The sequence below is a fragment of the Gorilla gorilla genome, chromosome 16, assembly GCF_029281585.2.
Source record: "Gorilla gorilla gorilla isolate KB3781 chromosome 16, NHGRI_mGorGor1-v2.1_pri, whole genome shotgun sequence".
NCBI classification, from domain to species: domain Eukaryota; kingdom Metazoa; phylum Chordata; class Mammalia; order Primates; family Hominidae; genus Gorilla; species Gorilla gorilla.
The window spans coordinates 91,811,079-91,835,809 of NC_073240.2; the positions used below are offsets into that span (position 1 = coordinate 91,811,079).

The window sequence follows — 24,731 nt, forward strand, 5'->3', positions numbered from 1 at the left end:
AATTAAGAAATAAGGTAATGAGACTTGTCAAAGAAAACTAATACGTAGAAGATGAAACTTGCAATCCTAATGCCTCTCCTGGCAAAGAAGACATTTCCCACCAAATCACTAAGAACTCATGAGAGCCTCCGTTTTCCTAATTCCAGATTCTGTATTTATTTGAGCTGCCAAGCCCAGGCCTGCAGGATAGGGCCCCACTCCATCAAGGCTCCTGTTTCCTCCTGAGCCCGAGCAGATGATACCTTCTCTTATAGCCTCCATCCTTCTTCCCAGAACACTCCAGGTACTATTTTCTATTTTCTGGGGGCATTTGGCATAGTTCACTGTTTCCTGAGAGGCAGCATAGCTTAGCGGAGAGCTCTCAGGCTTTGGTGTCAGTGATTTGTGGGTCTGACCCCTGATCCACCAGGCGTGCTATCTGATCTTGGATTTCTCAGCTCTTCTAGAACTGAGCCTCAGTTTCTTCAGCTATAAAATGGGGAAAATATCTGCCTCTCAGGATTGAGATTAAATAAAGTGTGAACTCAGCACAGGCCTGGCACACAGTAGGTGCTTAGATATCTGTTTTCAAATTTCTGTTTTAATGTGTAGTTTGTATCTTCTTTATTATTTCCACCTTAAGAAATAAAGGTTTGGGATGAAAAGTATTATTGGTAACTGCCGAATGTATATTTAATCCAATCAGTGATCCAGGAGACAAAAGGAATGGGCTTGGTTTGGGTGAGTGATAAGGAGGCAACGTTCCACATAGGAGGTGAGAAAGGGGAAATGGCCTTAGCAAAGGCAGAGGGGCAGGAAAATACAGGCTGTGTTTGTGGAACTCAGAAAGCTGGAGGGAAGACAAGAGCAGAAGAGACCATTGTCCCCAAATTGTGGATCACCACAATTACTAAGCCAGTAAGTTTTGATTTTGCCTTTTAGGCGGAACAAAATCATTGAAGATTTCTTAGCAGAATAATATGATTAACAGTGTCTTCAGAAGGCTATTGTGTGGGAACAATTAACTAAACGAATGAAAACAGCGCCCCTCTGCTCGGTGTGTAGTGCAGCATCCCATTTGTGTCTCCGTGCGTCCAGAATATGCTTCAAGGCATGCTAGACCCAGTGAACAACACAAGACTGATAAGACAGTGCCCCCAACAACACTGGAAAGTTTACCTTTCTTCACACATCTAATGTGCCTCTTTTTTGGTTATAAATACCAGGAACCGCCGGGCGCAGTGGCTCACGCCTGTAATCCCAGCACTTTGGGAGGCTGAGGTGGGTGGATCACCTGAGGTCAGGAGTTCAAGACCAGCCTGGCCAACGTGGAGAAACCCTGTCTCTACTAAAAAAAAATACAAAATTAGCCGGGTGTGGTGGCGCATGCCTGTAATCCCAGCTACTCGGGAGGCTGAGGCAGGAGAATTGCTTGAACCTGGGGGGTGGAGGTTGCAGTGAGCCGAGATTGTGCCATTGCACTCCAGCCTGGGCCAAAAAAAAGAGTGAAACTCTGTCTCAAAAAATAAATAAATACCAGGAACCCATCTTAACTTAAAAAAAGAAAATGTATTGGCATATGTCACTGGAAGCCCAAGGGCTAGATCCAAGGGGTCATACAATGTCATTGAGACCTACCTCTGTGGTACCACTTCTGAGATGACTTCAGGCATAACAGGCTTTCTCCAAGGCGAAGACCCCCAGGTTCAGACGGCCCTCGGGCTTACCAGCCCTATTGGGGCACTCCTTTTTTTCCACTCAAAAGCACTCTCCTTGGTTCTGTTTGCGTCGTGAGCCGATCCCTGAGCCAAACACTGTTTCCAGGGGGTGAAGTACCTAGACTAGAATCCTGGGCCTGGGTCCCTCACATGTGGCAGAGAGGGAATGGCAATGTTACCAGGTTTGGAGCAAGAGTGGAGACAGTTCCTGAAAACAAAAGTTGCCGGACAGGCAAAAAATAATAAACACCCCACAAAAAATCATGCAAAGAAAACACCGGTTAGAAGACAGCAGAATAGACTTGTCCTCAAGGAGGGTGATAAGAGAAAGCATGAAGGAAGAGCTGTCAGGTACAGGGATAAGGAACCAAAAACTCAGTTGTTTAACTCTCTGTGAGTCCACCTTGTTAATTCTGCTTCATCTTTCCATTAATTTTTATTTTTCCTTTATTAAAAATTCTACTTTGATGGTAGTGCTTTTGGAGCCAATTATTCCTCACAGCCTCTGGATGAGAGTTGGCCAAGGTAAGCAAGGCATACTTTAAAAGATATGATGGGCATGTGTTATTTTTAGATAATTTCACTTTATCCACTTTGAATGTTGTTTAGAAATTTCTAATATAAAGCATAGAATCCTGTTTTCTCTTATAACATTTAATTTCAATGGGAGGATCACTTGAGACCAGGAGTTTTGAGGCTGTCGTGTGCGATGATGGGGCCTGTGAATAGCTACTGCACTCCAGCCTGGGCAGCATAGCAAGACACCATCTCTTAAAAACAAACAAACAAACAAAACAACAACAACAACAACAACAAAACACCTTATTGGCCGGGCATGGTGGCTCATGCCTGTAATCCCAGTACTTTGGGAGGCTGAGGCGGGCAGATCACAAGGTCAGGAGATTGAGACAATCCTGGCCAACATGATGAAACCCCGTCTCTACTAAAAATACAAAAATTAGCTGGGCATGACAGCACATGCCTGTAATCCCAGCTACTTGGGAGGCTGAAGCAGGAGAATTGCTTGAACCAGAGAGTCGGAGGTTGCAGTGAACTGAGATCACGCCACAGCACTCCAGCCTGGTAACAGAGTGAGACTCCATCTCAAAAAACAAAAACAAACACCTAAGCATTTCCAATGATAGGCTTATATGAAAGTCTAAAATGAAAAGTTATTTAAAGAAATCTAGATCTTCATATTTAAAACCAAATAGAAACACTTTTGGAATATATTTACTAGCAGAATACTCAGATATGGCATTCTTATGTTTGAGACTTAGAAAAATAAGCATCTTGGCCAGGCACGGTGGCTCATGCCTGTAATCCCAGCACTTTGGGAGGCCAAGGCGGGCAGATCACAAGGTCAGGAGATCGAGACCATCCTCGCTAACACGGTGAAACCCCGTCTCTACTAAAAATACAAAAAAGTAGCCGGGCGTGGTGGCAGGCGCCTGTAGTCCCAGCTACTCGGGAGGCTGAGGCAGGAGAATGGCGTGAACCCAGGAGGCGGAGCTTGCAGTGAGCTGAGATCACGCCACTGCACTCCAGCCTGGGTGACAGAGAGAGACTCCGTCTCAAAAAAAAAAAGAAAGAAAAATAAGCATCTTTTCTCAGAGTGTCTTAGTAAGCTGCGGAAAAGGACAAAAGACTCTTAAAATGGTAATTTGCACAGTGTATTTGATTTAAGGTCTCTTTGAGTATTTTTGTACCCAATACAGAGGGTAACAGGAAATAGAATTAACTGAGAAAAAGCCCCTGCTGCATCTGTTGTGTGCCTAGTATCATTTTCAGATCACCAAGTCAGATTTAGGAGGCATTTAAAATGTGTGTATCAAAAATATTTAGCTCTCCGGATTGAAGTCTACTCTCCATCCATTCTCTGGGCAAATACTGACTGAGCACTTACTGTGTATAATGTAGTCTGGATCTGGGAAAGGAAATAAAGATGGGTAACAGTGGGTCCCCACTTCAGGTAGGTTTTCAGCTGCCCTCAAGAATCTTGGGATCCAGGGTTGTAGAATAAATACAATATTTTATTACATCAGTAAAAGTCATCTCCAAACTGATATTTTTCTTTTATGTATCCAAGAAATGTCTTCTGCTTTTCAGAGCACCAGGACTGGTTAGACTTAATATTTTCATACCCTGGGCAACTGTAACAATTCTATTCCTCTTCATGGCCATTGGTAGGGGAATGCAAAATTTTTGCATCCAAGATTGCCACGGCGCCCCCTACATGCACACTGAACTCCTCATCTGCCTAGCTAGCTGATCCTGTTCCTTATGGGTTGGTAGTAGTTTTTATACTGGAAATCAGAGATCACAGGACTGGAAGGATCATGGAGTCTTACCTCATTTTAACAATGATGAGCAAAATGAGCGAGGTGTGGGGTATTTTTAAGTAACTCTTGCAGAGCGAGGTGAGTAGAAGAGCCAGTTCTCAAATGCAAGTGCTGAGGCCCTCCTTTGCTGTCTGTGGATTGACTTCTTTTCCTTTTATGTTGTTCTGGTTTTTAAAGGCAGCAGCCTCCTTGGAAAGACGAAAAGCATCCTGGGTTCAGGCTGACATCTGCACTTAACAGGTACATAGGTTGTTTCCTGGTAGGAGTAGATTTTAAAGCAATTTAACCGTCCTGATATTTTTTACATAGCATCCAGTTGCCAGAGTGTGTTTATGTAAGCTGTGTTGATATGACATGTTCAAAACAAAACCCACCGTTTTTTGAGTGTCTACAGGGGAGAGTATAGAGCACACAAAGTCTGGGATGAGACTCCCAGGGTTTGCATCTTGCTGTATGACCTTGAGCAGATTTTTAAACTTCTGATTGCCTCAGTTTACTCATTTGAAAAATGGAGATAATGCTACCTAGATCATGGGTTGGTTGTGAGGGTTGAATAAGATAATACCTGGGAAGCATACGTGCTGAATAAACATCAGCTATTATCATGATCACTTTGGGCCAGACTCCAGGAGTAAGAGTTCTACCTCAGTCATTTTTTTCCAATCCTGACAACACCCTACAAGAATGAGTATTATTTTCCATTCTAAAAGGTTAAGTGACTTAAGGGCCTTAGCTAATAGGTGAAGGACTAGGATTTAAAAAAATGCAGCTGAGCACGGTGGCTCACACCTGTAGTCCCAACACTTTGGGAGGCTGAGGCCAGAGGATCGCGTGAGCCCAGCAGTTTGAGGCCAGCCTGGGCAAGATGGTGAGACCCTGTCTCTATGAAAAAAAAAAAGGTGTGGTGGCAAGTGCCTGTGGTTCCAGCTACTCAGGAGGCTGAGGTGGGGAGGATCACCTAAGCCCAAGGAGGTTGAGGCTGCAGTGAGCCATGTTTGCGCCATTGCATTCCAGCCTGGGCAAGAGAGAGACGCTGTCTCAAAATAAAAAAGAAACCCGATGAATGGTGCAAAATTTTAAATATACTCAAACAGAAGTGTTATAAAAGGCCTGTGGTGCCCATCCTCAGCTTCACTCATTATCAGCATTCTGCCAGTCTCTCCAAACCTACCTCCCACCTCAATCCCATGACTGGTTAGTATAGTATTGTACCTTGAAATGTCTCCAGCAGTGTAAGGCCGACAAGAACCTTTTTTAAAAAACATAACCACAATGCCGCTATTACACTTAACAAAATTAAAAATAACTCCTTAATATAATTCAATGCCTGGTCTGTATTTAGATTTTCCCAGTTGGCTCTGCATTCGTTTGATATTCTCTCGAGTCTCTTTGAATCTGTAAAGAGGCTGGAATCTGAACCCAGGTCTCTCTGATCTCAGCGGCCACGCTCTTTCTGTTGCACTATGGGTTCTGCCCTTGTCTGCCTCTTCCCTCCTCTGAAGCTACGTGGCTTCATAGCCACCTGAGGCTGTCACTGGAATGAACCACAAAGAAGCACTGTAGGCTAATGAAGTTGCTTACCGTAAAGTCCTTTTTATGGCCGACAGTTTGACCTTATGATGAGATAAATAAATAATCATCTCTTGCAACCAAAGCTGTGTAGACATTGAAGCTATCTGGGAGAATTTCAGAAATTTGCTATACATTAGTGGCTCCCACATTTTCTTTTAGGACCACTTTACAGTCTTAAAAAACATGGAGGCCTGGCGCAGTGGCTCATGCCTGTAATCCCAGCACTTTGGGAGGCCAAGGCGGGCGAATCACCTGAGGTCAGGAGTTCAAGACCAGCCTGGCCAACATGGTGAAACACCGTCTCTACTAAAAATACAGAAATTAGCCAGGCATGGTAGCGGGTTCCTGTAATCCCAGCTACTTGAGAGGCTGAGGAGAGAGAGTCGCTTGAACCCGGGAGGCAGAGGTTGCAGTGAGCACCACTGTACTGCAGCCTGGGCGACAAGAGTGAAATTCCATCTCAAAAAGTAACACTAGTAAAATAAAATAAAATAGGCCAGGCACAGTGGCTCATGCCTGTAATCCCAGCACTTTGGGAGGCTGAGGCAGGTGGATCACCCAAGGTCGGGAGTTCGAGACCAGCCTGGCCAACATGGTGAAACCCCATCTCTACTAAAAATACAAAAGTTAGCTGGGCATGGTAAAGCATGTCTATAATCCCAGCTACACGGGAGGCTGAGGGAGAAGAATTTCTTGAACACGGGAGGCGGAGGTTGCAGTGAGCCGAGATCACACCACTGCACTCCAGCCTGGGCAACAGAGCGAGACTCTGTCTCAAAAAAATAATAATAAAATAAAATAAAAAAAATATTAAGGCCCTCAAAGAGTATTTGTTTATGTGAGAATATCTATTGATATTAGAAATTAAACTGAGAGATTTTTTAAAGATACTAGTGAATTAAAAAAATAATAAGCCCATTACATGTTAACATAAATTATATCTTTTTGAAAAGAAACACAAAAAAAGTATCGAAAATAGTGGCAATGTTCACCTTTTACAAATCCCTCCAAGGCAGTTGGGTTGTCTGTGCCTGCGCTTAGCGGTGGGGGCATCACACCTCATGTGGCCGCTGGGGAAGCCCGCCGTGCTTGGGAGAGAGCGAGAGTGAAAAAACAGAGGACACTTTACTATCATTTTGAGAATAGTCTTGATCTTACCTTCTCCCTGGAAGGGTTTTGCAAACCACTGCTCTAAGTGATCCTTTACTTAGAAACAGCTACTCTCAGGTGGAGAAAACCTAGTGCAGCCACAGGCTAAACTGGCCACAGCCAGCTTCCGAGCTGGGAAGAATAGGAAGCTCTTAGACGGAAGCCATGAAGCCGAGGCCCACCTTGTTGAACTTGATTGCCATGCTATCAGCTTCAGCATATAAGGCTATATGAGTCTAAGTTAAAATATTCTGGAGTGTGGGCGATCCTCAGAGGCTGTTAATTGATATAAAGAACTTCAGGTAGGTCCTAACCCCTTATTTGATGGTTGATTATAAATCAGTTATTCTTGCCTTCTTTCCTGTTGGTAATATTCAACAAAGACTATTGCATTTTCACTAAGGAAAACGGATTTTCAGCCAGACTCTCTCCTCCCCCTCCTTAGGACCAATTCTGATTCTGCTCTTCACACGAGTGCTCTGAGCACCAAGCCCCAGGACCCCTATGGAGGAGGGGGCCAGTCGGCCTGGCCTGCCCCATACATGGGTAAGACACACAGGCCACTGCTGACAGCAGCTGTGCTTGCTCATTCTGTCCTAGGAACCAAGGGAGAGAGAAGCTGAAGTGGTGTTTGCGCTTCCCGGTTCAGTGGTCTTAGAGAGGCAGCTCGTGGCAGGGAAGCGTGTGTGTCCGTGATGCAGTCAGGATGGATGGAGCTCCCAGCGTCCCCTGCCTCTGCCCTGCTTCCTCCACAGCACGCTCTCCCTCTTGGTGTCTCTTGGCCCTCTTCTGGGCACCCGTCATCTAATAACTTCCCGACTGGTCTCCTGATTTCCAGTCTCACATCCCTTCAATCCAGTTTTATGTTAAGTTCCCCAAGAGTCCTCTTTCCCCACCCAGGATCTGAACAAACTGAGAAATACAACTAGAAGTGACAGTCAGAGCTAGATATCACCTTTATTACTACTAAGACCAGGTTGGAGGAAGTGACTGTCTCTGTAGGTTGGTGGGCCTGCTGAGACTGAACCCCAGCATGAGGCTGACTCCCCCTGAGTGGCTGGCAGCACTGGCCAGTGTGGTCCCCTGGGAGGAGGGGTCAGGCAAGCCTGGGGGAGGGAGGGTGGAGCAGAGGCCTGCTGCCTTGAGACGGGGAAGAGGAGGTCGGGCTGGAACTGTGCATCACCTGCTCAGTTGCCCCCTGGCCAGTGTGAGTAAGGGGATGGAGAGAGGCCAGGAGTAACCCGGAGTGGGGAAGAGGCCCACTCATGCCATCTCACAGCTCTGCTTCCAGAGTGAACCCAAACCTGATCATCTTGCTCTCCCACTTAAAATCCTCAGTGCCACCCCTCACCTTCAGGAGAAAGAGCCCAGATCTTCTTTGGAGTGACATGAGCCCCAAGGCCTGGCTCCTGTCTGCCTCTCTCCCTTTTCTCTCTGCTCCCCTGCCTCACACCCAAGGTAGCCATGCGAACCACTTTGGGTTCTACTAGTGTTTCTTCCTGTTCCTGTCTCTTCTTCTCTCTCTCACTCCTGGCCTTCGTGGCCAGCACCCTCTCCATCTGTAAGCCTCAGCTTGTGTGTGTCCTCATGTCTGTGGAGCCATCCTTGACCTTCCTTCCTCTCAGCTCAGAGTTATCGTGTCCTTCTAACATCCCAGACTGCTGTCTTAGCACCTGTAATGCTTGGCTGCTTTTTTATGTGAACATGCATCTCTTTCTCTGCTCAGTGTAGATTTCTTGAAGGCAGCATCTTAATGGTCTTGTTCTCTCCAGCCCCTAGCACAGTGCCCGGTACAGAGGAGCCCGTACTGATGGAGAAGTGTGAAGAATCACACACTGGCTCACATGTGCACAGCATTTGCCAAAACACCCTCTCGGTGCTGGCACCTGACCTGTACATGAAGTGAGGCTGGTCATTCAGACACATTTCAAGCCTACCTTTCTGGGGTTTATAATCTAGAAAGAACAATGGTCTTGAATTGTCCATTCCATATGCAGATTGACTCTTGCCCAGAAACTTTCAGGACTGTGTATTTGTTCTTGAAACAGGAATAAATAAATCTTTAGCCAAGAAACCAGCTTTTCTGGTTTTCTTTGCTTTTTGGACAATTTAAAGTCTAAATGGCCTCTGTTCCTTCCAGGAGAACACTTATGATCGTATTTCTTTGTATATAGCAGGGATAGGATTGAATAATAATTGTTGCTATATTTGTTCTATTGGTGCAATTCAGAGAAGACTACATTTGCTTAAATGATTGTTTGCTTGTAAACTATGGGAGCTTTCAGAATTGGTTAGGGACATCTCCCCATGCTTCCATACATGGGAATATGAAAGTTGGCAGTGATGTTGAAATTGATGTTGGAATTGGATATGGGTGCACTGCTCACTGCTTAGAGGAGTGGGGTGTGTGGGAAGAGGGATGATTTAGTTTCAGGATAGGTAGAGATGGGAATATGTAAACAAAGCCTAAAAAAAGCAGAGGCTGTCATCAGTGGGGGTGCCTGCGAGCACAGCAGGATCCTAATCTCCATGGACCGGGAGCCAGCTAGACAGACAGATTTTTACCCTGGAGCTCCTGCATTTCTGCCTCTGCCATTCCTTCATTTACATTACCCTCTGCAAAGTTTACGCTTCTCTAGAAAGGGCCAAAGGCCTAGAGAAACAAGGCAATCACAGGTAATTCAAGTGAGGATTTTTTGAGGCTTGCATGCCAAGAAAAAGAAAGTAACCAAAGAAAGAAATTAACCTGAGCTGAAGTATTCATTCTTAGCGATGTAGCCTCTGAGAGAAGAGGTGAGAAATGTCAGAAGGGGTAAGTGAGGATGGAATAAGAAAAGCAAAGGAATGTAAACATTGGTCCAGGTAGACAGAGCAATGAGAAAAACAGGAAGAAAGAAAGAAATCCTGGATCAGGGTTCCTGCGTTGACTTGAGAATCGTGGTGGTCTCTCCTTTTCAAATCAGCAGTTAGAAATTGTTGGGCTACAATATCTGACAACCATGGAGGGTGGGCTGGCCTCCAACTCAGATGTCTGAACTGTGTGCCTGCTCCTGCAGTTGCCTTGCAAGTATAGCAGAACTCAGAAACACATCCTAATATGGATGTGTTTACATGGGAAAGCCAGTGTTTAAAATATTATTCAAGTCTCCAAGGATGGAAATTATTTCTGGAGAATTATATTTGTTGGTGGGAGCTATTTTAAATAGTTTCATGTATTTTCCTCCTGTGTTTCATTAAAGTTTTTCATTTTCTTTCCTTTTGGATTTTAAAAATATCAACTGGCTTTGCAAAAAGGTATTTCTTATAGGACCAACCAAAGAAAGATTTAAACAGTGATGGGAAAATATAATTGAAGCCCAGAACTGGGTTCTATGTTCGAAGCAGTAATAACTCTTCTTTCCCTGGGAACCTCTCCTGGGCAGACTGATGCAGCCACACTTTTTTGTTATTGTTGTTGCTGTTGCTGTGAGCCCATGATGAGAGCATCTGCTCACGGCTTAACTACATGAGCAATAAACTATGATACATTCATGAGTGGAGATTTGTGTCACAAGAAAACAAAGCCTGATACATGTTGAGTAATTTTCATAATAGCTATTGAGTTCCATGACAATTAGGCATAAATGATAAGCAGTTGGTATAAATGACAGAAATAAATTTTTATGGAACCAAACAGGATTTTTATAATTTCTCTCTTTTTGTTTAATTATTCAGAATCTATAAAGAGGGAATGTTGGCCATTTCCCTGGCAGCATGTGCAGCTTAATGACCATTTCACACATACATGCAGATAGGGAAGCACAGGACTGTCTGAGACACGTGCCCTGTCCCATAGCCTAGGACTGTCTCCTAACACCCCTCCTATCATCGGGCATGTGGAGGAGGGACTGGGGTGGTCCTCTTCCTTTCAGGGAACAGTCTAGAGCTAAGGGGAGAAGAGTGCGTAATAGTTGTCTTCTCTGCATCCAGGGCTGTAGATGCTGAATATTGCCATCTTTGGGGACCACAGTACTCAGCTCCTTAGGGTGGAGGGGGCTTGGCATGCCTTGGACCTGGTGACCTTTCACCTGCCAATAAGCTTTGACCTGCAGAGTTAAGGAGAAGGTTTACAATGCAAAGAACCTTGAAAGATGTAAGCCTGTTAATTGCATGGATTAGACGAGGGTACAGTGGCAGGTACAAGCATCCCAGATCTGAAGAGGGGCAAAAAGAGTGTCACCCAGGGACAAGAGGGCCCAGAGTGGGGAGGCTGAAACACCAGAGGCCTCCTTTAGGACACTGGTTAAGAGGTCTTCCCCTTGCCTTCCCTTCTACTTAGCAAATCAAGGCTGTGTAGGGAGTTATTTTAGATTTGCCAGGCATGGGAGCACACAGAAGGAACATGGTCTCGGTTCCCTTAGTTAGAAGAGACCGGCCCTCGGTGGCTCTGAGGTTTCCTGGAACACAGTTGCAGCCTTGGTCATCGCTGTCCCATCCCTGTGGGACTGATAAAATTAGTGTCCTGTTTCCAGAGAGCCAGTCACAACTCATTCCTTTTTCTTTTTAACCCTTTATTTGTAGTGCTATCTTGTGGGTTTTTAATTTAGTAGTAAAAATCCAGGCTTGGATATTTTGATGATATGTTAGCTTGGTGCCAGTATATCAGTCATTGCCACCACCATCCTTCTGGTCACCGCAGCCCAGACCCTGAGAGTTGCATCTGATTACTCCCATTCCCATGCCCCTACGCCCATTCAGTAGCCGAGTCCTGTTCATTTTATCCCAGCAGTATGTCTCAAATCTGCCTCTGGTTTTCTGTCCTCACTGCCAGTATCCTACTTGGTTCCTGTTTGCCTTGGACTATTGCATTGGTTTTCTAGTCAGCCTCCCTGCCTTAAGGCTTTCTCCTTTCAATCCACCTCCTACTGTGCTGCAAGAGCAGTCTCTGAAGCTTAACTCTGATCATGTCACTTCTCCAACTGAAACCTTCCATCCCCTACATCCTGCCAAATGACCAGCAGCCTCCTTCGGTCTAGCCCATCTCCCAGTCCTCCCACCATGTGCTGCAGCCACACTCTTCCATCTTCCTTCTCCTTCTTATCCTTCCCCAACCACCCCCCACTCCTCCTCCTCCTCCTCCTCTGCTGCGGCCTCCTCCTCCTCCTCACACTGGGCATCCCCTTCAGCTTCGCTTCCGGTTGTCTAAATCTTCCAGGTACTACAGCAAATTGGTTAGGGACATGAACATTCTGAAGACACACGGGCCAGAGTTCTAGTCCCAGAACTTACTAGCAGTGTGATCTTGGGGATGATAATAGCATCTATGTCGCGGAGTTGCTGTGGGGATCCCATGAGATCACCTTTGTAAAGCGCCTGGCACGTAGTAAGTGAGCAGTCAGGTTGGCTGTTGGTTATCCTCTTCTTCACCATTATCCTTCAGTGAATGGCACCTCAGGTGCCACCTACTCCATGAAGCCTTCCTTCTGTTCCAGTCTGAGGAGAGCATGCACTAATGGGGCTGTCACATGGGGTATCTGCCAGCCACTCAGGCAGTTTCACATGGTAGCCCTCAGTTGAGTCCTCATGTTTCAGGGACAGGTCAGGCTTAGTAATTAAACCTCGAGTGACTGGTGTCTTGATGATGAAGAGACGCTTCAACACGCCATACCAGATTGCTATATAAAACCTAGTTTTTAGTTTTTAACAGGATAGTCACTTTTTAGTAATCAGAATGAAGTTCCCTGCCCTTTCTTAATATGAGGGTCTCAGGAAAGCCAAAATAGGAATCCGCAACTCCTGTCCTTTTGACGGTGCTGGTTGTAGAGCCACAGCTTCCACAGCTTTTCTCTCTCCGCACCTCAGTGTTCACCTGTTCATACTGCCTGTCTTTTGATGGGTTAAATGGCTGATGAAGTAAGAATGGGCCAAGGACCTTCTGCAATAGAGTCTCCTGAGACGACGATTAAAAATGTAGGCTGGGCGTGGTGGCTCATACCTGTAATCCCAGCACTTTGGGAGGCTGAGGCAGACAGATTACCTGAGGTCAGGAGGTTAAGACCAGCCTGGCCATCATGGTGAAACCCCGTCTCTACCAAAAAATAGAAAAATTAGCCGGGCCTGGTGACATGCGCCTGTAATCCCAGCTACTGGGGAGGCTGAGGCGGGGGAATCGCTTGAACCCAGGAGGTGGAGGTTGCAGTGAGCCAAGATCATGCCACCGCACTCCAGCCTGGGCAACAAAGTGAGACTCTGTCTCGGGGGAAAAAAAAAATGTAGATTCCTTGGCCGATTCTCACACCTTCTGAATCAAAATCTTTGAGGGTTGGGCCCAAGAATCTGCATTTTAGCAGGCTCACCCAAGGGCTCTTTATGTGCTCTAAAATAAAGCTTTCAGTCACTGACTTAGAGTCTGGTTCTGTGGGCCTGAAAGAAATTCTGTCTTTGTGTGTCTGCTTCATTTATCGACCTCTTCCTATTCTTGGGCACTCTTCCTGTTGCCCCTGGGCTCTGTTAAAATGTTATATCTTCTACCTGTGTTACAGAATGTGCTACCGTGTTACCCTGATCTGTCTTCTCACCTACACTGTATCACCCGGCCCCACCTAGCACTTAATGCAGAAACTTATTAAATATGGGTTGAGTGAATGGTTATTAGACATTTCATTCAAATTGTATAGACTAATCAGGTTAACCTATAGGTTAACCTTAGCCAAAAACTCATCTAAAACGTAAGTAAGCTATACTTAAAGGCTTAGAACTTTATAATAATGTATCCTGATTCTGTACTGAAAACTCATTTGGTATATTTGATTGCTCTTAAGGGAATGCTAAGATATTACATTCTTGGCACGGTTCTTTAGTTTTAGCTTAGAGCAATAGGAAATACTATACTTTGTCATCTGCAGTATAATTTATGGATTAAAAATACTTCATTCAGCCAGAATTTATTCCAAGTCAAAGTTTTAAAACTTTGTGAATAGCTATCTCATGTACCCTTTAAATTAACTTAGACTCCAGATAAATCTTCTTAAAATAACTTCACTGCATAAGAAATATATATAATATCATACAGCATGAAACTTCGGATTTGTTCCTGTAGACACCCATGGTAAGTATCAAACAGTGATGTAGGCTTTTTGAGTTACCTGCTCTTACCCCCATGATGAAGCATTTGGAAGAGAATTTCCATCTATACTTCTTTACTTTGTGGTTTGAATAGAGATTCTCAGGCTTTGTAAAAATTGTTCTCCTCTCAGGACAGTGACAGTAAGAAAATTTCAGACAGACAATTTTAAAGGAAAAGAAAAGGAACCAAATTTAGTTTCAAATTAGCTATACCTATTTTTAGTATAAATGATAAAGCACCTTAAATGAAAATCAGTGTATCAAAAGTGCCTTAGAATTTTCAAAATTCTATTTCAAATCATAAAGAGTTACTGATTCATAAATTCATGAAAATGAAAGTACCACATAAAAGTGTTTTCTTTTTTTCTTTTTCCTTTCCCGCTAGGTTTCTGTGATGGTGAGAATAATGGACATGGGGAAGGTATGAACTGATTTTACCTACCTATATTGGAGTGGGATGCTGAGTAGTGGACATAACCTTTCAATAGCTTTACTAATAAATATTCATGTTTTCAGGACTCCCCCAAATGCTGACAACTGCTGATTGGCTTACTTTTCAGAGAGCCTCTAGAAAATTAAGGCTAGCCATGTTCAAGGCCAGGAGAAAGGAAATATGTGGTTGCATTACAAAGATTCCTTTTTATCTAGGTCCCCACAGTCACAAGGTTGAGCAAGGAAGCAAAAATTGTAATCACATGAAAATATGAATGAATTGGCCTGGCACAGTGGCTCATGCCTGTAATCCCAGCACTTTGGGAGGCTGAGGTAGGTGGATCACTTGAAGTCAGGAGTTCGAGACCAGCCTGACCAACATGGTGAAACCCCGTCTCTACTAAAAATACAAAAATTAGCCGGGCGTGGTGGCACGTGCCTGTGGTCCCAGATACTCAGGAGGCCGAGGCAGGAGAATCGCTTAAACATGGGAGGCGGAGGTTACAGTGAGTTGAGATTGTGCCACTGCACTCCAGTCTGGTGACCGAGCGAGACTCTGTCTAAAAATAAATAAATAAATAAATAAATTAATTAATTGATCACTTAAACAATTAGTTATTCCAGTAGTCTACCCATTTAGAACGAACGTCTTCGTTGACAGATAACAATGCCAGGAAAATGCAAATTGGTTATGAAATGAAAATGCAAACCTTACATAAGATACTGAGTTTCGTAAAGCCAGTTAAAACATTGTTGGAGATCTATGGAAATGACACTCAAAGCCATTGACAAATGAGGGTTGGACACAGTTCATTTATTTACTCAGTACCAGGGACTGTTTTCTTTTCTCTAAATCTTTATAATCTGGAATTTAATTTTTATAATCTAAAAATAAACAACTAAATTAGGTTTATATGTCACAGAGGTGAGACTCTAGCGGGGACATGATGAATGAGGAACATCTTGCAAGATGCACAGCTCTCTGTCATCATCCTGCAGCTGCTTTTCTGGGCAAGCCCTTTTAGGCCATGAATAAAATCACAAAAAGTTAAAACATCAATAAACATCTAATCCACTAGAACAGAAATTCATAAATGGCTTCAAGGTTGATTGTATTCCTTCAGTGCTTCGAAGAATTCCCAACAAATCTTGGATATGAAAAGGGACTACAAACAATGAACTCTAAGAAAACAGTCCCCATTAAGGCACTGGAGTCTGCCCCAACCATGTTCTTATAACCAACTTCTTTTGAGAAGTAGCCTTGAGCTGTGTGTGATGCCACCTTACTCAGTCCTTCAAACTTTTCCCAGCATTTGACAGTACCTTTCAGGGCAATTTTTATTTATTTTTATGTATTTTTATTTATTTATTTTTTTTGGAGACGGAGTCTCGCTCTGTCACCAGGCTGGAGTGCAGTGGTGTGACCTCGGCTCACTGCAGACCTCCACCTCCTGGGTTCAAGCGATTCTCCTGCCTCAGCCTCCCGAGTAGCTGGGACTACAGCACCCACCACCACCCACCACCACACCCGGCTAATTTTTTTTTGTATTTTTAGTAGAGATGGAATTTTGCCGCGTTGTCCAGGCTGGTCTCAATGATTATCATTATATTAATGATTAAGTCAGGTAACATTTGAAGAAAAGAGAATCAACAAGGATGTTGACAAAATACGCTCTTCAAAAGAGAATGATGTAAATATCAGGATTAAGAGAGACACCTGGGGACACTGACAAAGCATGGCCTGGTTTAGCAGAAATGACTGCTGTCCTGGTGGTACTGGGCAGGTTGCCTGAGGAGCACTGTATCCTCCCGTTACCGTGCTGTCAAATAAGTTAGACCCCTACCCATACTTAATTCATTCTAGAAGTCCACAACTGCATTTATATCATCAGTTTTATTAAATACAAGATAAACTTATTTTAGAGTTTTTGTTTCAAACTCTTTTCTCAAAATTTACTAGGAAAGTTTGGGCCCTGTGTCATGTGACTTCTTTCTGGGGTCCATTATTCTTGGGTACCCAGCCATCTTGTGTGGGGCTAAGACAGGATAGTCACGACAGTCACACTGGAGCTTCTGTGGCCACTGGAACTCAACAGCATTCCTGGTTCTGAGTAGTCACTGGTGTCCCTAACTTGGAATCCCCTTCCTGACATCAGATCACTTAACTCCTGAGGGCTGGCCCTTGTTTTCTGGTCTCTTTCTGAGAACAAAAAGTATTTACTTGTTCTGTGACCCAGCATTCTTGTTTTACCTGGCACGACTGAGAGAGTTAAAGCAGAAAGCCCTGGAATGGTCCCTTTATACAGGTTGTTTCATAGCATTAAAGAGCCAACAGCGGTCCCGGCAGCTGCCCAGCCTCAGATCCTCTTGGTTGTTGGTTCCTCTTTGTCCCCCACTTCCATCCCACAACCAAGGAGCTTCACTGCCACCATGTCTTCTAGCTAATACTCCTCTTCTCAATACTTTCCCCATTTCATCGTTGTTGCAGGTTCTCTCCTCATCCCTCTTCTTCCATTCTCTCCTTTGCCAAGCCTGCAGAGCCCCCCTGCCCTGGCCTCAATCGTCTACATTTTACTTCCTACCATCCCCTTGACTCAGCCTACACTCCAGTTGAAAAGAGTTGCTCCACTCTTACCTTCCCCTCTCTTGGAATTCCCTTCTCCTGTGTCTCTAAAGGGCTCCCCCCAGTGCCCAGCTCCAAAGCCCTCCTGGCCTCTTCCTCTTCTGCACTTCACCTCTCAGCAGCATCATACCCTCGGCTCTCTCGGGCTTCCACTCGTTTTTTCCTTCAGTGATCGTTATTTATGTGTTGCCCTTATCCACTGACTAGATTACACATTCGTGAAAGGTTGAATCCACGTCTTACTCATTTCTGCAACTCCCACAGTAGTGCCCAAAGTGGCTTCCCTAGTAGACAGTCCATAAATGAGTCATTTTTGTGTGTTAAATAAGTCAAACATTTTATTTGTTAAATCAGTTTTTACAAAGATAATTTGTTCAGCCAAATAGGTAGGTAGGATGGATGCTTTCTCTTTTTGTTGTTGTTTTTGTTTTTTTGGGACAGGCTCTTGTTCTGTTGCCCAGCCTGGAGTGCAGTGGCACCGTCATGACTCAGTGCAGCCTCAGCCTCTCAGGCTCAAGGAGACCTCCCACCTCAGCCTCCCAAGTAGTTGGGACTACAGGTGTGAGCCGCCACACCCAGCTAATTTTTAAATTTTTTGTAGAGACGGGGTCTCACCATGTTGCCCAGGCTTGTCTCAAACTCCTGGGCTCAAGCGATCCTCCTGCCTCAGCCCCATAAAGTGCTAGGATTATAGGCGTGAGCCACCGTGCCCGGCCTGGATTCCTGCCTTCTCATGCAATGACTGTGCTGCTTTTTTTTTTCCTTTAGTAGCATCTTTCCCTGGCCCATTGAAAGAAGAGAATCTGTTAAATGTTCCGAAGCCACTGCCAAAACAACTGTGGGAGACCAAGGAGGTGGGTGAACAGTACTCAGCTATGTTTGTTGTCACTGAATATTTGTACTTAGAGGTCATTGAAAAATCCTGCAGAGGTGAAAGCAAGAGGAACTGGGGAAAAAGGAGAAGATTTGTCTGAGAACAGAGATAAGAATATACAAGGGAAGGACGTTTCAAGTAAAAATTATCGCGCTTGTGTCAATGAATTAGCACATTGATCTCTTGGCTTCCTAATTTTCATATGAATTGACTTATTTAAAAAAAAAAACAAAACCCTGCTAAGTCCTCCATATCTTATTTGTTTTGCTAAAAGCTCTGAAACCTGGTTGTAAGTCATAGGCAGATTTTTCTGTTTTTTTAGCCAGCACTTTATAGCAGTCTCCAGCTTCTGTCCAGAATTACTGGTATACCAGATAGCTCTTTTTAACTCAAGGGCATTTGACCTGAGTCCTCCAAGAGTCAGTAGACAAGTCATCTGTTTTACTATGATTTCCATGCGCCTTTGAGAATTTGTATCTAAAATTGTGCTAGCTGACTTCCACCTCGGCTCTCTGTAAACCTCACCCACTGTGGAAGAAAGGGGAGGTCCCACGATACTTGCCTTGGCCTTTCTTCCCAGCTGGAAGCTGTGTTGACTTTGAAAGAAAACAGTTAATCTGTTCCAGCCCTTAAGGATGCTCTATTGCAATTGCTTGTATTGCCTGTGTACTTAACTATCACCACCTGTTTAGGATCCCTTTGGCCCAGTTCCATTTTCTTCTGCCAAGTCTACCAGAGTCACCATTAGCATTAGTTGTCTTAAAAGGCTTTTTGTAAAAGCAAGATGTATTTGATGTTTAATCATCTGGGAAGTAAAAAAGAGATATGATTTAAAATTTACATATTTAAACACAGGAGAAGCAACCACACTGTCTTTTGGCTGTGAGAGGCACATGTGGTTGTGGAGGCTTTTATCAGAGGATAACTATGTCTTCTCCACCAAAGAGGGCAGTGGTATGCCCTCCTCCCTGAGTACCAGGGACTGGTCTCTGGAAAGAGATGTTCATCTCCCTTGGTTCTTGTGGATTTGTAATACTCATTCCTGTCCATCTGGAGCTTATATTCTAGTTGAAATAGCTTAGTTTCTTCTGACATTCATTTCTTTTTTCACCCTGTTTTTTTCTTTTATTTATTTCATTTCCTCTCAAGCCAACTGGAAAAGAAATGTTTATTTAAAAGCTCTATGTCGTCCAGACCCAGTGGCTCATGCCTGTAATCCCAGCACTTTGGGAGGCCAAGGCGGGTGGATCACCTGAGGTCAGGAGTTTGAGACCAGCCTGGCCAACATGGTGAAACCCTGTCTCTACTAAAAATACAAAAATTAGCCGAGTGTGGTGCTGGATGCCTGTAATCCCAGCTACTCGGCAGGCTGAGGTAGGAGAATCGCTTGAACCCAGGAAGCGGAGGTTGCAGTGAGCTGAGATGTGCCACTGCCACTCCAGCCTGGACGACAAGAGTGAAACTCCGTAAAAAGCTCTATGTGTAAAACATTGGTCTTTTAATATTAATCCAGAAGGTAAATTGATAAGGCATCAAATTAGGAAAATGTATTAATATTATGCCTCCCTTAGGCCTGGAAGTTTGAGTTTAAAAAAGTCATGCCAAAACCTAAAAGGCTGCTCTGAGGACTCTGTCGACACGCAAGCTCTCACTTGCGCCCACTAGAGCCTCAAGGTCCTTACGAAGACACTTTTCAGAAACTTGAATTTGGCTTTACAGCGAGTAAGCCCAGCTTTCATTGTCTCTTCTCAGATTCAGTCCCTGTCAGGACGCCCTCGATCCTGTGATGTTGGAGGTGGCAAGTAAGTAATATTCTTTCTGTTCGTGTTTCAGGGACTATCCTGAAGGTTTTTCCCAAAAGTCTCGCTGCTTTGTTACAGAACTCTCAGAAACGTAACTTGCTATGCATAAATTGAAAGTCACTGCATTTTCATAAAAACAGCCACTCTCTTTTGATACTCATATTTCATCTGTTTAAACTAATTAAATTACATAACTATAATAACAAATAAAACTTACATAAGTATGTTTGAGAATCACACAACTGACTCTTGGTAAATACACAACTCTCCGGGTAGAAGCAGTGTCAGAAGCAGAAACGTGCAGGAATCGAGAGGAGCCTACCAGCCCCGAGCTGTGGCAGGCTATGGGCATCGGTGACATCCTGGCCAGGGGAAAAGGGAAGCATCAGTTCACCTGGCAGCTTAATGGCACAGAAGTTAATTAAGAGAGTTTCTGTGAATGTACTTAATGTCACTGAACTGTACACACAGAAATGGTTAAAATGGTAAATTTTATGGTATATTTATTTTACCACAATTTAAAAACATAAATGGAAGATAAATATATTTTCCATTTGCAATACAAAAAAGTTTCTGTGAAACCATTAATTTGTTAGTGGATTTAATAGTATGCAACTTCACTCCCTAAAAGGTTTGAGACAACTTACAAAAATATATATAGTACAAGCAAATGAAAGAGGAAGTTGAGTCTAAGAGAGAACGAGGAGATGAGAGAGATAATGAGGCCCTTGCCTTAACAGAAACTGCCTTGGGAGGGCCGGCTGGTGTGCTGCGTGGGATGGAACAGACAGCTGCTGGGGAGGTTCACAGAGAGGACCCCTTGGAACTCGATGGGCTGTGTCCTGAGAGAGCCCCAAGGAGGCTTCCTGGGGCTGTTTATCATAGTGTCCGTGAGAGCAGTCCCACCACTTGGAACCGAAGCCAATTCAGAAACAGCAAGGCTGCAGGGCCAAAATAATGTGGTTTGGAAATGGGATTCTTGCATGATCTGACTTAGTACATACAATCACCAGTGGGTCAGTGGGTGAACTAAATCCACTTCAAGCAGTCATTGAATGTGATTTCCCCCAACGGAGCTTCCTGTGAGTATCTCACAGCAGCGCAGTCAAGGCACTCTCTACTGAGTACCTGCAGCTCAGACATTCTTTTTGGCAGGTTAAACATAAACTCAGGTAATTTGCTGAGCTGCGCCATGGGTTGATGTTCGCTTCAGAAAGTGGGAAAGCCTGCCAGGACACATGCCCAACAAAAGACAGGCCGCCGAGAGGTGCAGGACATTCCCATGGAAGGGGCAAGGTTTTCCTCAAGGGAGTCTGCCTCAACCTAGTCTGGTTCAGGGGCTTCCTGGTAAAATGGAAATTTGGAAAAAAAAAAAAAAAAAAATTTCCTCAAGAAGCAATTTTGGCTTAACCATCAGATAACCTTCAGGCTCTGAAAGCCTAACATTATAGAATTGGGCTGCAGTACTTTAGCCCTCAAGAGGTTTTTGTTGTTGTTGTTTATTTTGTTTGTTTGTATTTATTTATTTATTTGAGATGGAGTATCGCTCTGTCGCTCAGGCTGGAGTGCAGTGGCATGCTCTTGGCTCACAGCAACCTCTGCCTCCCAGGTTCAAGCGATTCTCCTACCTCAGCCTCCCAAGTAGCTGGAATTATAGACGTGCACCACCATACCTGGCTAATTTTTTTATTTATAGAAAAGATAGATAGGGTTTCACCATATTGGCCAGGCTGGTCTTTAACTCCTGACCTCAGGTGATCCACCCACTTTGGCCTCCCAAAGTGCTAGGATTACAGGCATGAGCCACCATGCCCAGCCTGTTTTGTTTTTTAAAGATAGGGTCTTGCTATGTTGGCCAGGTTGGTCTTGAACTCCTAGTCTCAAGTGATCCTCCCAAAGCACTGGGATTACAGGTGTGAGCCACCATGCCTGGCCAACCTGGAGAGTTTTAAAGCAGATGTTTCTTAGGTAGAGAAAGTTGCTTTCTTGCTCTTACGTTACAGATAGAATTCCATTCAGTGACTTCTAGTCATGCAGATATTTATTGACCCCCTAATTCTTGGCACTGGGTTAAACAATGAACAAAACAGATCAAGTTCCTGCTTTCTAGGAGCTAATAATCTAGTAGAGCAAGATGGGCAGAAACAAATAAGCAAAGCACAGCGAAAGTCATGTGTGGGTAAATGCACTGAAGGAGACACAACTGTGGCAGGTGGACAGGCAGCCACTGGCGGGCGTTGAGGAAACCTTTCTGATAGTGTGAAGCGACGTGGAGAGGGCTCCAGGCAGCAGGAACAGCAAGTGCAAAGACCCCAAGGCAGGAGTGGGCCTGGAGCTCAAGGAGGCTTGTATTGCTTGGATCTGACGCAGAGAAGATGGGAGTCGTTAGAGGGTCTTGAACCGGGGGGCGCATTACTTTCCTTAGATCAGTGGTGACTCCGTTAGGTAGTAACTATATTTGGAAAGGAACCACCTGTATTTCTCCCAGCTGCAGAGGAATTGTGTGAACGTTACTAATGACCTGGTTCACAGTGGTCACATTTTTTCCATCCTTGCTCTGTGCTGTTGGACGCTTCTCCCTGCCGCGCCCCTGCTCTCTCTGCCTTCACTCCCACCTGATCACCCATGGATCTTTCTTCTCAGTCAGAAAGCCCATCTGCTCTCACGTTGAGGGCTCTGAGGTCTCAATTTTATTTTTCTAGTTCTTGATCTTTAACCCTATAAACAGTTCCATACTTCCAGCCATCTAAGACAAAATTCAGGCCGGGCGCAGTGGCTCATGCCTGTAATTGCAGCACTTTGGGAGGCTGAGGCAGGCCGATCACTTGAGGTCAGGAGTTCAAGACCAGCCTGGCCAACATGGCGAAACCCTGTCTCTACTAAAAATACAAAAATTTGCTGGGTATGGTAGTACATGCCTGTAATCCCAGCTACTCGGGAGGCTGAGGCAGGAGAATTGTTTGAACCCGGGAGGCAGAGGTTGCAGTCAGCCAAGATCGCACCACTGCACTCCAACCTGGGCGACAGAGCAAGACTCTGTCTCAAAAAAACACAAAATAAAATAAAAAGACAAAATTTGTATTCAGTTTTTCTACAACCAAAATGATCCTTCTTCCTCACCATCCGGTTGGACACCTCTCCTGCTGCCTCATTTCTTTCCAAAACTCCACAGTTCGCCCAGTCCTACTTTTACCAAGAAAAGTGAGGCGAGGCTGGCAGGAGTGAGTGCTCAGCTCTCTTCTGCCACTGATTCCCCCGTCACCACCCTTCTCTAGTCCTAGGGACACCGGGGTCCCTCCTAATCAGGCTGGCCACTTTACCACTCCCTGGCCCTCCTCCCGCTGGATTTGTGGAGGCCTTTCTCTGCTAGTTAACTTTCCCTCATTTCCAGAACTCTCTGCCATGCTTTCTGAAAGCATATTTACTCTCACGTGTTCCTTCCTGCTTACCCATCCTCACCCCACCATGCCCTGGCTTCCACCTCTGCTGTTCAGTGGAACCTTGAGAATGTCAGTTGCCTCCTGTACGTAACTGAGAGAGAAATATCCCTGCTGCATGTCTTCCTATTCAGCAAAAACTCAAAGCCAAAATAGAATTCGTGATCTCATCCATACCCCTGCCCTCATTCCCAATCTGCTCACATCTTCAGCGTCCCCTGTCTCAGTGAGGGGCTCCACCAGTCCCCAGGCCAAAGGCCCCAGAGTTGTTCTTGAGTCCTACTTCCCTGTCTCTAGAGTCTAGCCTGCCTCTCCCTCCCTGTGCTCGTGGCCTCCTGCTGGACCGTTCAGCAGAGTCATAGCGTGCCTCTCCACCTCCAGGTCTGCTCCTTGCACCCCAGGACCCCTTCCCCAAGTCTGTTAGCCATGCTGTCCTAAGAAAAGCTGATACCTCTCCCCCACCACACTGCCCACCCCGCTTCCAGCCTTCCACTGGCGTCGTGTCATCCTCTCATCAGTCCCAGCCTCGGGTGCTCTCTACCTGCTTTTCCAGTTCCATCTCCCACCACTAACCAGCCCTCCTAAACTCAGCCTCCCGTGGTCTGAATCCTCACAGTTCTGAGGGCATACCGTGTGGTCTCACACCTCCCTGCTTTTGCACATGCTGTGAGCTTTGCCTGAGATCTTTTTCCTGACTAGATCACCTGAATTCTTTAGCCTTTAAGCTAAGCTCAGATGTCCTCCAAGGAAGCCTCCCCAGGTCAGCTGGGCTTCCCTCCACATGGCCTCCCTCCAGGCTCTATCACTGCACTACTGAATTGTATTATGTTGCCGGTTATGCTCCTTATGGCTCAGTCTCTTGAAGCCCTGATGCCAGTGGCTGGCCCCTGGGAGGTGCTCTGCTGATATGTGCAGGAGGGAATGAAGTGTCCTCAGGATTGACTTCCCCCTGCTCCTGGCTGGTGGCACCTTCTCCCGCATTCTCCTCCGCGTCACCCTCACTGCTGTTTTCCTAGGTCACCCCTGGACCACTGCAGGTGGTCTTTCTGATTGGTTCTCCCTGCCTCTCCTTCTGCCTGCTGAGGCCATCCTCCACACTGGAACCACAGTGACATTTCTGAAATGCCATTCTCCAGCTTAACCTGGCCTCCCTCTTTCCACAGTCCCTGATCCAGACTCCTGAAAACAGCACATTCTCTCCCTCCTGCCTCTCCCTCCCCATCTGCCACCCTCCCTTCTCACCCTCTGCCCTGATACCTGACACCTCAGCCATGCCCAGCTACTCTTAATTCCATGCACACACTGTGTCACATCCATGGCAAACCCGTCCCCTCCACAGCCCATCCTGACATGGACAACTCCTGCTTTTTTGCTCCCGGTGTCACTTATATGCACTGGTTACACGCACCCCTCCTCAAACCCAGCATAGCGCGCTTCCTGCCACATTGGTTACTTGCTTTCCCAGGCTGTCTCTCCTGCCCATCTGTGAATTCCAAAACAAGGTCCTCTCAGACCTGGCTAGCAGGCCCCTCCCTGGGCCCCGCCCTTGAGAGGGCTTCATTCCCAAAGGGAACATACCACCAGTGTATACGCACTAGGCCTGGGGGGTGGCTAGAGAGTCAGCAGGGTGTGGACAGAGTTTGGCTGCATAGGCTGGGATATAGCTATGTGCGTACTGCAGTACAGAACAGAACTAGGG

The 24,731-nt window shown here is 45.3% G+C and overlaps 1 protein-coding gene across 5 annotated transcripts in view; it reads left to right on the forward strand.

The window, feature by feature from the left end:
* CRTC3 (CREB regulated transcription coactivator 3) overlaps nucleotides 1-24,731 on the forward strand; it is a 116,101-nt gene that overhangs the window by 71,296 nt on the left and 20,074 nt on the right. For 3 of the 5 annotated variants that reach the window (XM_055363105.2, XM_031002312.3, XM_031002313.3), the window contains exons 4-9: nucleotides 2,161-2,222; nucleotides 4,217-4,279; nucleotides 7,206-7,306; nucleotides 14,250-14,285; nucleotides 17,688-17,773; nucleotides 19,546-19,595. In XM_055363105.2, the coding sequence (XP_055219080.1) occupies nucleotides 7,303-7,306; nucleotides 14,250-14,285; nucleotides 17,688-17,773; nucleotides 19,546-19,595 (176 nt within the window). In that variant the 5' untranslated portion in view covers nucleotides 2,161-2,222; nucleotides 4,217-4,279; nucleotides 7,206-7,302. The remainder of the gene's footprint in view (nucleotides 1-2,160; nucleotides 2,223-4,216; nucleotides 4,280-7,205; nucleotides 7,307-14,249; nucleotides 14,286-17,687; nucleotides 17,774-19,545; nucleotides 19,596-24,731) is intronic. The other 2 variants (XM_031002314.3, XM_063698847.1) reach the window with 1 other exon arrangement.